Below are 14,025 nucleotides of genomic sequence, written 5' to 3'. Positions count from 1 at the left end.
AATGAGTTGTATCCGCAATATCTTTCACTTTAATATCCTTTATTGTTCCCTTATTTCGAAGATGCATTTCGATTGGCTATATTACATCGTGGTGTTGAAGAACCAAACTCCAAAGGACGAATAACACTTACAATGTGAGAGTTCTTTGCTTATCGTATACAACAGAGAACTAATGAAATATCTTTGATATTACATTCGAGAAAACTCTTCCAACAGTTTTTGGTTGATTCGTATATAATGGTTGAAAATAACCGACTAAATTATATTCGGTTTAACCAACCGACATTACGTGTCGCTCCTTATGGAGACTTGGCCGAGGCTGCTCAAGAAGGAACTGAAGATGCTTTTGCGATGGGAAACCGTATTATTATTTTGACATTTTTTACAGGTGACAATCGTTACATGCAATAGAATTAATTAGACGCAATTACTTTGGTTTAAGTAGGTTGGTTATCCTGATCTTTTTTTAACCATTACATGTAATCCTAAATGGCCAGAGGTAATTAGATTCGTTGAATCTGAAAATTTTAAACTCGAAGTCAGGCCTGATATTTGACAAGACTATTCAAAATAAATCTTAATTCACTAATTACTAGACTCAAGGAAGAAAATTTTTTGGGTGAAGTCAATGGAGGTATAAATCTAAAATCTCATAATTCATTTTATTTTGATTTTATAATATCATGTGTTAACCAAGTAATACAGTTATATATACGATCATGTTTCAAAAAAGGGGTCTTCCACATTGTCACATATGCCTATTTTTAGAAAAAATTCTAAACTTCCAAATCCCGAAGACATAGATTGCGTTATATGTGCTGAATTGACAGACAAGGACCTTGAACCAGATTTGTATCAAATTGTTCTAACAACATGACACATGGACCTTGCGGCAATGATTTTCCATTTATGCCATGTATGAAAAATGGCAAATGTTCTAAAGGATTTCCAAAAGACTTTACAAATGATACGTATATTGACGATGATGGTTATCCGGTTTGCCGAAGATGCGACAACGGAAACAATGTCGTGAAAAACGGAGTTTCTTTAGACAATAGGTATAAAAATTAAATTTTTATTGATATAAACATTTATTTCTTTATAAATGTTATCTTTTATAGGAAAGATATTTTAAATGATCTTAATTTTCTTTATGACATTTTGTATCTTTTTTCAGATATGTTGTTCCATATAATAAGATATTTTTGAAGCAATACCAAGCCCATATGAATCTTGAGTGGTGTAATCAGCTTGGATCGATAAAGTACATTTTTAAGTATATTAACAAAGGTCCAGACAGGATCACCATGTCTTTTTATGACGTTATAAATAACAAAAACATCAAAAAGAAAATAACGATCGTGATGAAATTGTTGAGTATTACAATTGTCGTTATATTTCTGCTTCTGAGGCATGTTGGAGACTTTTTAGGTATGACATTCATTATAGAACACCACCTGTTGAAAGATTGTTGTTTCACCTACAAGAAAAACAACTTGTTGTGTTTAAACCATCCCAACGAGTTACTAATATTGTTTCTAAACCAACTATTGCTGCTTCTCAATTTTTGGCCTGGATAGAATGTAATAGCTACGGCGAAAATGCAAGGGAGTTATCCTATGTTGAATTCCCAACTGCATATGTTTGGAATAAATCAAAAAAAGTATGGACAAGAAGAAAAACAAAGACAAAGTCACTTGACAGAACTAATCATGTGTCTCCCAAGTCTGGTGATGTTTATTACTTGCGTATTTTGCTCAACAAAGTAAAGGGTCCTACTTGCTATGAAGATATTAGAACAGAACGGGATTGTTTATGACTCTTACAAAGATGCTTGCTACGCTCTTGGTCTATTAGACGATGATAGAGAGTGCATATCTTTAATACAAGAAACACATCATTGGGCCACCGCTTCTTTCTGCAGTTCTCTATTTGCTATGTTGATTACATCAAATAGTCTATCCCGACCTCATCATGTTTTTAAAGAGACATATAATTGTCTTTCTAATGATGTCGTTCACGTTTGTGAACAAGAAATAGGCGTGAAAGGTACATTTACACAAAAAAACGTTCCCACTTTAATTGATATTATAAATAAATTATTTCATTACTTTTTAATGTTTTCATGCTTGAAGCCAAAACTGGAAGCAATTTACCACCTAACGTTGTCTTACATTGAGAAATCTTTATTAAGCTATGGTCTGAGTCTTAAGAAAATAACCAATATGCCATTAACTGATCACAAATATATTCAAGATTCTTGCAATATGTTAATTCAAGATGAGCTTAACTATGATCCGTCTAGTCTTAAATCTGAACATTAATAACTACATTCCAAATTAAATGTAGAGAAAAAAAATATTTATGATATAATTATGAATGCAGTTAACAACAAAAAAGGTGATGTCTTTTCCCTCTATGGTTATGGAGGAACAAAAAAACATTTGTTTGGAAGACATTGTCTGCTGCTATTAGATCTAAAGGTGAAGTAGTTATTAATGTTGCTTCAACTGGAATTGCAGCACTCTTGCTTTCTGGTGGTAAGATAGCACATTTCAAGATTTCATATACCAATTAACTTGAATGAGAATTCGTTTTGTTCTATTACGCCAGGTAACGATGTAACTGCCATGTTGAACAAAGCGAGCCTTATAATTTGGGATGAAGCCCCAATGATGCATCGTCATTGTTTCGAAGCAGTTGATAGGACACTTAGAGATACTATCCTTCCATCGGACATTGATAAACCATTTGGAGGCAAGACCATTGTATTTGGAGGTGACTTTCGACAAATTCTTCCAGTAATACAAAGAGGAAATCGTTTAGATATTGTGTAGGCATCACTACATTCATCAAGATTATGACGTGAATGTACAGTTTTATGTTTGACTGTAAACATGAGGCTTCAGGTCGGTTGTCCAAACAATGATTTCGAAGAGATAAAATCATTTGCTGATTGGATTCTTAAAATTGGTGAAGGTACTATCGGTGGTCCTAATGATGGTGAAATTGAAGTTGAATTTCTAAAAGATGTGATCATTCCCTCTACGGGTGACCATATTCATTCAATTGTATTCTGCATTTATTCATTCTTTCAGAACCATCTTGATGATCCATCGTATTTTCAAGATAAAGCTATTTTGGTCCCTACTAATGAAGAAGTTGATTCTATCAACGACTTCATGTTAGAATTCATGAAAGATGAAGGGAAAACATATTTGAGTTTAGATTCCTTATGTGAGACCGAGGCAGAAGATTCTTTTGAGGAATCAGTATACTCTTCGGATGTGTTGAATGCCTTTAAGGCCTCCGGAATTCCAAACCATAAACTTATACTAAAAATAAGGTGTTCCGATCATGTTGCTTCGTAATATCGACCAAACCAGAGGACTGTACAATGGTACTAGATTTCAAATCGTAAGGCTTGGAAGACACGTCATTGAAGCACGAATCATATCTGGTAGATTTTTCAGCGAGACTACTTATATACCTCGCATGAACCTAACCCCATCCGATAAAAAAAATTCCATTACGTTTTCAACGTAGGCAATTCCCAATAGCAATTTGGTTCGCTATGACCATTAACAAAAGTCAAAGACAGTCATTATCAAATGTTGGATTATACTTGCGTAGAACTGTCTTCACCCATTGTTAATTATATGTAGTTGTTTCTCATGTAACAAGCAAAAAAGGTTTGAAGGTACTCATATGTGACAGGGATGGTCGTTCAACTAATAAAACAAAAAACATTGTCTATAAAGAGGTCTTGCAACGCTTATAGATATTTATCGATTTCAGTGTTTCTTCTTCACATTTCAATAATAACAATAGCCATAAACTTTCTTTTATAATTATTATGCAATATATATAAATGTTTTTATATTTTTTTAATATGTTCCCTGCGTTTAACGCGTGTTATAATATAGTCAATAAATAAAAGAACCACACTAACAAATGCAATTTTCGATGTTGTTTTCCAAAAATGCACCAATAAATGCATTTTTAATGCGCTTTTCCAAATCACAATAATAAATGTATATTTTGATGCCATTTTTCAAAACCGCACTAATAATAAATGCATTTTTTGATGCTATTTTCCTAAACCGCACTAATAAATGTATTTTTTGGTGCGTTTTTCTAATAATAGCACCAATAAATGCATTATTTCATTCAAAATTTTCATTGGATGCAAGATCCTCCAAATTTTTAGCGATCTCTCCCATATATTTGATTCAAGTTTTTGTTTCCCTCCCATTTATTTCGTCTCACACTTAGATAGACATTTACTTCTTCACGCCCAAAATCTATGATCTCTTTATAACTTCTTTTTTCTAGGTGCTATTCAATTTGAATCTTTATTAATTCCACCTATTCTATAGCTTATTTGTGTTGCATATTTTTAGTATTGCAGGTTAGACAAAGATTTATGATCTTGAAAGCTTATTTGTGTTGCATATTTTTATTATTGCAGGTTAGACAAAGATTTATGATCTTGAAGGCAAAGAAATATCAACACCACTTTCTCACTGCTTTAAGACCACGATTTCATGCTCCATTGTAAGATCGATAACAGAACTTAAATCTTATTTTATTCTAGTAATCTGTTTATCATATGTTAATCAAAAGGAATAATAATCGTCGTCTTCTACCTGCATGCTCAACCTGAAACACTCAAAATAGTTCAGGCCACCATTGTTAATTGATTGTCGATTGATGAGAGCACAAACGCCCCTGCAACCAAATTATCGGATCTTGGTGTTGATTCTCTTGACAGTGTAAGTTTTTTTATTTGAAACCAATCAAAACTAAAACCACTAGTCATCGATCTATATAATAACTCAATACATATCATTGAACAGGTCGAGATTATAATGGCCTCGAAAGAAAAGTTTGGAGTATCAATTGGCGAAAATAGAGTCGAGAACATTTCGATTGTTCAAGACAATGTTGATCTGATCGAGAAAGTGAAGAAATATGCTTATTGTTTTTGGTGCGGTTCTTTGATTGTTGGGGCGGTTCTGTTGAAATGTTTTTGAGGCGGTTTTGCTATCTTTTGCTGCGATTTTATAACTGCACCATTAAATAAATGCAGATTTGATGTGATATTTGTTAGTGCGGTTCAATAACTGCCCCAAAATACTATTTTAACTTCATCAATAATTGTCTTATGTACTAGTGCAAGAAGTTATACAAACTTAATGCTTTTAAGACCTTCCTGTATGTATACAATGAAGAGTTCCGTGGTTTAGGTGGCCAGGAAGGTGGCTCGTGCATAGCCTGGACCTTCGTGGTCCCTCGTGCTCATGGTCTTTCGTGGTGTACATCACGAATGGAAACGGACGCCTCTCATTCGTTGTGGGATAATGACCAATAGGGGAAGAGAAAACGATTAGCGGTTGAACGACTAATTTTTTAAACAATTTTTTTTTAAAACACCTTCTATTTTTACCTATAAATACCATATTTTTAGACTCAATATTTACACCATTCTTTTTCTTTCTCTATACACAATACACACACAACAATTTCATATCAATCAAAAATGGATCCCAACCAAAACACCCCCCCCCCCCCCTCCCCACCTTTAGAAATCGCAAACCCGATAACGCCTTTGCGTTAGACACAACCCCTCGCCAATTCCCGACCATGGAATCACCTCAAGTTGTTTTTGTCAATTTGCTTCATATCGGTTCCCCTATCCAACAAACAACACTTTTCCAACAACAATATCAACCTTTCCCGGCCTTCCAACAACAACAACTTCAACAATATCAAGCTTTCCAACAACTCCAACAACAACAATTCCAACCACAACCATCACAACCCCTTAATTTGCCGGATTTTGTTTCGGAAACTCAACCTTCACCACCACCTCAACCTAAAAAAAGGAAAAAAAAAACTGACCTGACCCAGCACCACCCAAGAAAGGGTCCATGGACAAAAGATGAAGAAGAAAAGCTCGTCGAGACATGGATTTCGGCTTCCCAAGACCTGATTGAAGGCGATAGTCAAACGTTCGACGTTTTTGGGAGAAAGTCCGCATGGTGTTTTATGAGTTAACGGGAAGTGAAATTCGAAATCCCGATTAATTTAGCTCAAAGTTGCGCGATATTCGACTCAAAAGCACCAAGTTTGGAGGAATTTACAATAACCTTCTAAACATACGAAAAAGCGGGTCAAATGATTTTGATGTTTTCAAGGCGGCTTTTGACAAATTTGAAAAAACAACAGCAACCCGTAAAGCTTTTCTGTATGTGAAACCTTGGTTAAAGTTGAAAGATGCCCCGAAATGGAAAGAGCAAACGGAAGGAAGTTCACAACCTTTCGGTTCAAAGCGTTCAAGAAATCCCGACGGAACGTCTCAACAATCAGACGGCCAACACATTTTAACATCAACGACGAACCGCTCGATCTTGAAGATGAGCAACCTCTTCATCGGCCTGTTGGAAGAAATAAAGCAAAAAAAGTGGCTTCAACGTCTTCGGGATCTAGTGTTATGGATCAATTTGGAGAGAAATTTGATCGTTATGTGCACGTTCAAAAAACGAAGGCAGAGATGTTGAGTCGGCTAGAACAAAAAATGATAGAAACACAATTAGTGGTTCAAATAAAAACTGATATGGAAATCTTGAAAATGAAAGCGAACAACCTCGAATGCGAAGATTTGGAGCTATTTCTTGCGATAAAGGAGTCCGTTCGAGTCCGACGTAGTAATAGGGGATAATTTTTTTAGTTAAACTTAGTAATTTTAGTTTTTTTTATTTCTGATATTACTTTTATTTTTTTATTTTAATTAATGTAATTTTTAATTCTAATCTTATTCTTATTTTTTTATATTAATTAATGTAATTTTTATTTCTAATGTTATTTTTATTTTTTTATTTTAATTAATGAAATTTGGTATTTTAAATTAATGAAAACTAGTATTTTAAAAAAATAATATGATTTTTATGTATTTTTGAATTAAATTTAAATAAAAAAATGAGGTGGAGTGATGTGTTTAGTGGTAGGTATCCCATGGTTAGTGTGTAACACCGTAAATTTTCATATAAAAGTTTCAATTTTAAAATCACATAAATATCATCAACACATCTCACAAAATCTCAATATATCAATTATCAAAAACACGTGTTCATAAATATTGAATAAAATCCAGGATCCTCGAATACAACTCCATCTCGTGAGTACAATCAAGTCGGCGCCTTCCCGTGATCCTGAGAAGTAGCTGAAACACGTAACACATAACACGGTAAGCAAAAAGTTTAGTGAGTTCCCCAAAATATCACACATATCTCATTAGCCTCTCATGGTTATGCTTAAATAAGACCCTCTGGTCAATGTGTCATTGGGAACCTCCGGTCCCACAACATAGGTGGACCCTCTGGTCCTATCCCAACAATGCACAGGATAATACACAACATAAATCATAAGACAAAATGCATGATATCACATATCTCAGTATAAGCACATAAGATCAACATATACATAGATTACTATAACATCATAAGTCACAAAGACAGTATGCATGATAACACATAACACATTATGAACAAATAAGACCCTCCAGTCGATGAAGTACTAAGACCCTCCGGTCTATATGTATTGAGACCCTCTGGTCAATAATGTACTAAGACCCTCCGGTCAATAGTGAAAATAAGAACCTCTGATCAATAACACGAATAAGACCCTCTGATCACACACAAATCACCATACATGTAAGTATAGTGAGAAGACTCACCTCGGATGACGAACAGATCCTATAAATGTTGATGTTGTACTCCGGCTTCTAACACTGAGGCAAACCCACAATTAACCCAATTAGGATCTAAGATCAAACCTTCTCATATTAGGTCTAACTATGGTCCAACAATCTGGTCCATAAATAAGCAAAGCCCAATGGGCCCATCAAGGCCCAATAAAAAATGGGTCCACAAAAGTCCACTAATGGCCCAACTATGTCCCAATTTTCTAAATTGGGCCCAAACCCTCATATGGGCCTTACCCTAAATCCCATCTAAATATTCTAGTCCACATGATTGCTCTTGGAAGGCCCATCAATAGCCCAATCACCAAAGCCCAATAGAAAGGCCCAACTCAAGGCACAAACATAATTAGGGTTTTCACATAAATTGACGATTAGGGTTAAGTGTTTCTCACTTAACCCATTAAGTCCATTTTTCCACTAAGCCATCATACAACGGAATCGGCATGAGTCATAACTTCAGTCCACTAGTCCAAACACGGGTCCTAATAGGCCCAAACCAACAAACCCAAAATTTAGGGTTTTATAAACCTTAATTCGGGTTTCTTTCCCAATAACCATGCAACTAGTCTAGATCAAGCATTTGGGCCAATTAGGGTTCACTGTGCCAAGCATCACCTACTACCACCTCAGGTAGTGGTGGTCAGTGGCGGCTCACGGCGGCGGCCACCACCTCACGGTGGTGGTAGTGGTTTTTCCCTCAATCCCTCCACCAAAAAATGCTAACACAAGTCCTATTCCACAAGACATACTCATAACATCACAACAAATACACACAGCCACCACCATATGGCGGCTGGTGGTGGTGACGCGGCGGCAGGAGGCGGCAACCACCATGGTTGGCAGCCATGGTGGGTTTTTCATGCCAAAATCACCTGTATAATCATCTTGAACACAGAAATCAACAAGTATATTCAAATATGCAAACGTACAGCCCCTGAGCCTCACAAATCTCTTCAAATTAAGTCCCAATAATTTACCAACTTCTAAAATTGTATCGATTGGCTCCTTAACACCAACGCCCCATTAATATTATTTACTTTAGGATTATTATTCATATTAACCCTCATATATTTATTTATTTAATATATGGGATGTTAAAACTATTGGAATAGTGTCTAAGCCCGTAACTATATTTGGTATGTACTTGACCCGGTTGTGCATGGTCCTTTTGGGTTACCTTCACCAAAGCAACTTGACAAGGTAATTTAAGGAGAGAGAGAGAGAGAGAGAGAGAGAGAGAGAATATTATTGTGGTTTATTAATATATTACAAGAATAATATATTAAAGGAGAAATCATATTTATTTAATTAGTATTGGTCATAAATTAATTAGGAATTAATTTGGTGACTAAAAGAGATTAATTAAATAAAGGGGTATAAACTGTCAAATGTATGATAGTTGAGTTTTGGACTAAGGAAACCTAATGGATCAAAGGGTGAACGAAATTATGATGGGGATCCATCAAAATTTCGTCCAAGGCCTTATTCCAGAAGGTTCCTTTGGCTGCTTGGTGGCTAAGCTGTCCATTACAGTTTAGACTGAAACCCTAGCAGCCTGCAAGTATAAATAGGGACCCCTAGCTCCCAAATTCAGCCACTTGCTTCCAAGGGAGCCCTAGAGCCGAATTTAGCATCCTCCCATCTCTCTCATATAGTTTCCTTCTTGCTTGTGGTTTTTGTAAGCCATTAGAGAAGTTACAATTGTGACTCTAAGCTCCAAGAAAGAAGTATCAAGCTTCCATTGAAGAGGTAAACACTTAGATCTGTTCTCATGATGTTAATTTCGACATATATATGTTAGATCTAGGGTTGTAAGTCTTGGATTCAAAGCATGTACAATAGAGAAACATAGATCCAAGCATTAGGGTTTGTATGAGCACATAGGATTGTTCTTATGTATAAAACCCATCAAAAACTCTCCCCCACTTAAATTAGATTTTGTCCTCGAAATCTTTCCTCACCATCCCTTACACGTCCTACAACTTGGACGGCAAGGCCACAAGCCTGAGCATACCCCCAACCTTTAAATCCAACAGAGTTATCTCAACCATCCACATGTACATGCAACCACTAAGTTCTCTTTACTCCAAGCTATATTACAATCTATCTGTAGTCACACATCATTTCCGACCTCTGTCGTCTAACACTCACTAACTCCATGCGTGTTACGGTCCTTCTCAAACCAAACTAGCTGACCCTCCCATGTCTAGAACATTAGATGCAAACCATAACCACTCAAAACGAAATCCATTAAGAACCTAAAATCTCAACTCATCTATCATTTATACAAATAGGGCCAACTCAAACTCGAGAGTCTAGTTTGACAGCAAAATTGGAACTACTCCTATCCAATCTGATACTCAACTCATGACTCGTGATCCGCGAATCTATGCGTACACTACTTCTCCAATTCCTTCCGACTTGCAACAACCTCTCCCCAATTCAAGATATAACGGATCCTGACCATCATGGAGACCTTAATCTTTCCCCTATCCCAGCCACCAGGTTGCCAAAGACTCAGTCGTCAAGGATACCTAAGCCTAAGAACACCTCTGCGTCATGCCCTGACTAGTGAATACCATGGCTCCCTGCAGTGTTATAACACTCTCTTACCGAATAATGAGTGCTACAGCTCCCCCGTAGACTTCTGACACTCTCACACCGACTCGTGAATGCTACGGCTCCCTGCAGGCTTATGACACTCACTCACTGACTCGTGAATGCTACGGCTCCCCGCAGGCTTACATCACTCACTCGCTCGCCATGGGAACTCCCCACTGTTTTCCCTGATATTTCAAAGTGATTACTCCCACCTGGATACTCCTGTAACAGCGCAAAATTTACAAAATAATTTTTCATTTTAAAAACATTCATTCATTCATAAATAATGTCAAACACATTGTATCAAATGATAATATCACAAAACTTTTCCCCAGAATCTCTACAAAAACTCCAATGCGCGTGTGTACGAATCATGCCGGCGCCTTCCCGCGCTCATCACTAGTACCTGAAACACATAACACAACAACTGTAAGCATAAATGCTTAGTGAGTTCCCCAAAATACCACATACATCACATACACCACCCAAGGCTTTAATACAACCCTCTGGTCAATGTGTCTCAGCGGGACCCTCCAATCCCATAGCTCGTTGGACCCTTAGGTCCGGTCATAGCTCGTTGGACCCTCCGGTCTGGTCTACATCATCATACAACAAACAAATATCACATAGCACATAATCTCATACATAACACATAAGACCCTCTGGTCATCACATAGTACCTCTCTAGGTAACGTATAGTGAGAAGACTCACCTCGATGTCTCAGAAATATCTGACTCGGAAGAAGTATGATCTAGCCTCCGCCTAATCACACAAATTAATACTCTCATAAATACAACTGTACTCAACCCTAAAAGTCAACAAGGTCAACGGTCAACTTGACCCGACTCGGCGAGTGCACAAGGGCGACTCGGCGAGTCTACACGTGTCGACTGACTCTCTTAGACCCCCCTCTTGGCACGTCGAGCACTTCCCTGGACTCGACAAGTTCCACCTGGCATGAATCGCGGGGCCACCCCGACTCAACTCGCCGAGTCTCAAGAACAACTCGGTGAGTACCACCCTAAACCCCAATCATCTAATCCCCTTTTGACTCACTGAGTTATCCCCCAACTCGGCAAGTCTACTCGCAGAGCTATTCGCGTGAAACCCTCACCCTACTCGCCGAGTCTCAAGAACAACTCGGCGAGTTCAAGCCATGCACCAACTCTATTGACCTCCTGGGGTCAGATCTGTGCCCCTAATCCACAGATCTGGCCTTCCCAAGCACGAAAGTCGTGTAAAGCTCGAAACTTGATGCTTATATATTAACATAATGGCATCAAAGGGTGATTTAGTCCCAAAAATGGCAACCTAAGTCCAATAACCCCAAAATGACTCTTAAAGCTCCATGGTTTAAAGTCTCTGGACCTCTTTGAGTCCAGATCCAAAGCACAAACTCGAGTGGGGACTAAATGCTCTACATATTCTTCTTCTAAAGGTTTTAAAACCCTAACTCTATGAATCAACACCCAAAACTGGAGAAGGTCCGAAGGAATACCTTAATATGAAGCCTTTGATCTCTGAAGACACTATATTTGCACTTCCTTCAGCCTTCTTTTGCCTTGGTAAACTTCTCCTTCAAATTTCACCAACAAAAGATCAACAATGGCCTCTCTTCTCCTCACAAGCGATCTAGGACTCTCTCTGGGGTGTGGTAGCCGCAATGGACAGCCATAAGGGCCTTTAAATAGGTCTCAAACCCTGGAAATTAGGGTTTCATTAAAAAGCATGGACTCGCCGAGTCCACTCATGAACTCGCCGAGTCCAGCTGTGGACTTGCGTACAAATCCGCGACCATACTCGGCGAGTTTAGACGCCAACTCGTCGAGTTCCCCCACAAAACCCAAAAATAAAGGAACAAAATGTCATACCTAGGAATCCGGGTGTTACACTTCCACTCTCTTACCATCCCACTCTCATCATTAAGCCATCACTCTATTGCGTTCACTAAACTCATGCTCCATGATCCATCATGGACAGGTGTACCCACCCACCCAGACTGAGCATCACCACTCTTGACGAAAATTTTCGCAACAACGTACGTTCTCTCGATACAATTCACATTCTTGGACAATCCCCTCCCGATGACAATTAGTTGATGGGTTCCCATTGGAACAATAGATACTCGGTACTCCACTTGCCATCTCATAACCTCGAGTATCAAAATAATTCAACAACTTAGGGCATCATACTCAGATACCCCAATATACCATCTCATAATCTCACGCTCGCTTGCCTTAACCACTAATCTTCCACTCACGACGTCATACTCGGATACTGCGATACACCATCACAGAATCTCATAATGTCTTGCTATGACTATTGATCTTCCTTCTCGAACAACTCATAACCTCAAAAATACTCCACTCACAATTTGAAACATGGAGGAATCGTCAATGACTGAGAACATGTTGACGACCATCCGAAACCCCATCCTCTTACTGATCAAAACCCATGCGAAGCTACTCATACCGACTCTGAAACTAATTGATAAATCGATGGCTGCTCCTCCCAGAGTATAGATATAACAATCTATACATTGAACTGGAAAGTCCCAATAATTGAAACTGGACCTCAACACACCAACCGCCTCGAACTCAACCATTGCAACCCAGAAGAGTCCCTAACCACCATAAGACCCCTAACCCACAGCTACTAGTCGTGGATACACTCATTCTTTTCTGAACACGTACAATATGCATCATCTAGCTCTGCATCTTGCCTCGTCCACCAATAAACACAAGTCTCATATGTTCGTACTGTAAATCTCCATAACAAAATATTCTAACCACAACTTGAACATATTGTTAATCCTTTCAACAGAATACCCAGTTCTCCCCCACTCAGGGTTCAACCATCACCAATTGACATATCAACCATCTACTCCACATACTGTTTCACCAGATACACCACACTTGACTCTTGGAACGTACTACGTAACACTTAGTGATCCTCCAAAGAAAGACCAAGCAACTCCATATATCCCGAATCTCAGATGAAATCCTCGGAACTTCCCTATGTGACTGTCTCCAGTCACCCATAATCCCGTCTGAATGCACATGCAATTATTCCGACGGTCCTAGAATAGCACTTCCTCCTTTTCTGGAAATAATGGACTATCACCCCCTTCATTCTCTGAATCCTCAGTCATCACCCGACTACAAGAATCGACATAGCACGAGAGACCTCACTCTCATAGTCGATCCGCTACTTAGCCACAAAACCATCATCTCAATATACTCCTCTTGTTTTCCTGAAACAGTTGCAGGTATACAACTTACCAAACTCAAACAAGGCATACTCGAGCCCTCATTGGTCACAGTCCTCACTGATGACCCTTCCTGACATAAGAATGTAACTCAATGCTCTCATACAAAAAAATACTCTTGGTGCCAATATCGCAACTCCCTGGTGCCCCATAAGGTCTTCTTTTAACCTCTAACATCAGAAAATCACTCACCTGTCCTCTCAAAATGGGAAACAAGAACAATATAATCCTTAATATAGAACTTTGACATCATAGGCCATTGGCCGACCACTCAACTCAGACTGCAATCCTCCACAATCCATCATCTCCACTCCCTATTTGAGCCTTGCGACTCCAACTGGCACCTCACCAATCAAAACCCTCGAGATCTAAACTCATATTTTCCCACCC

At 38.2% G+C, this 14,025-nt stretch overlaps 1 protein-coding gene across 1 annotated transcript; it reads left to right on the top strand.

Annotated features, from left to right (window-relative positions):
* Nucleotides 1-873: 873 nt before the first annotated feature.
* Nucleotides 874-4,561, top strand: LOC145089227 (uncharacterized). Its single transcript, XM_079027692.1, has 10 exons — nt 874-1,058; nt 1,178-1,264; nt 1,432-1,663; nt 1,791-2,021; nt 2,136-2,304; nt 2,386-2,460; nt 2,614-2,801; nt 2,910-3,032; nt 3,099-3,272; nt 4,472-4,561. The coding sequence occupies exons 1-10, from the start codon at nt 874-876 to the stop codon at nt 4,559-4,561; spliced, it is 1,554 nt and encodes a 517-aa protein (XP_078883818.1).
* Nucleotides 4,562-14,025: the final 9,464 nt, after the last annotated feature.

Source organism: Lactuca serriola, chromosome 2 (genome assembly GCF_051521515.1).
Source record: "Lactuca serriola cultivar US96UC23 chromosome 2, Lser_US96UC23_V15, whole genome shotgun sequence".
Taxonomy (NCBI): domain Eukaryota; kingdom Viridiplantae; phylum Streptophyta; class Magnoliopsida; order Asterales; family Asteraceae; genus Lactuca; species Lactuca serriola.
This window is presented reverse-complemented; position numbering and strand designations above follow the sequence as displayed.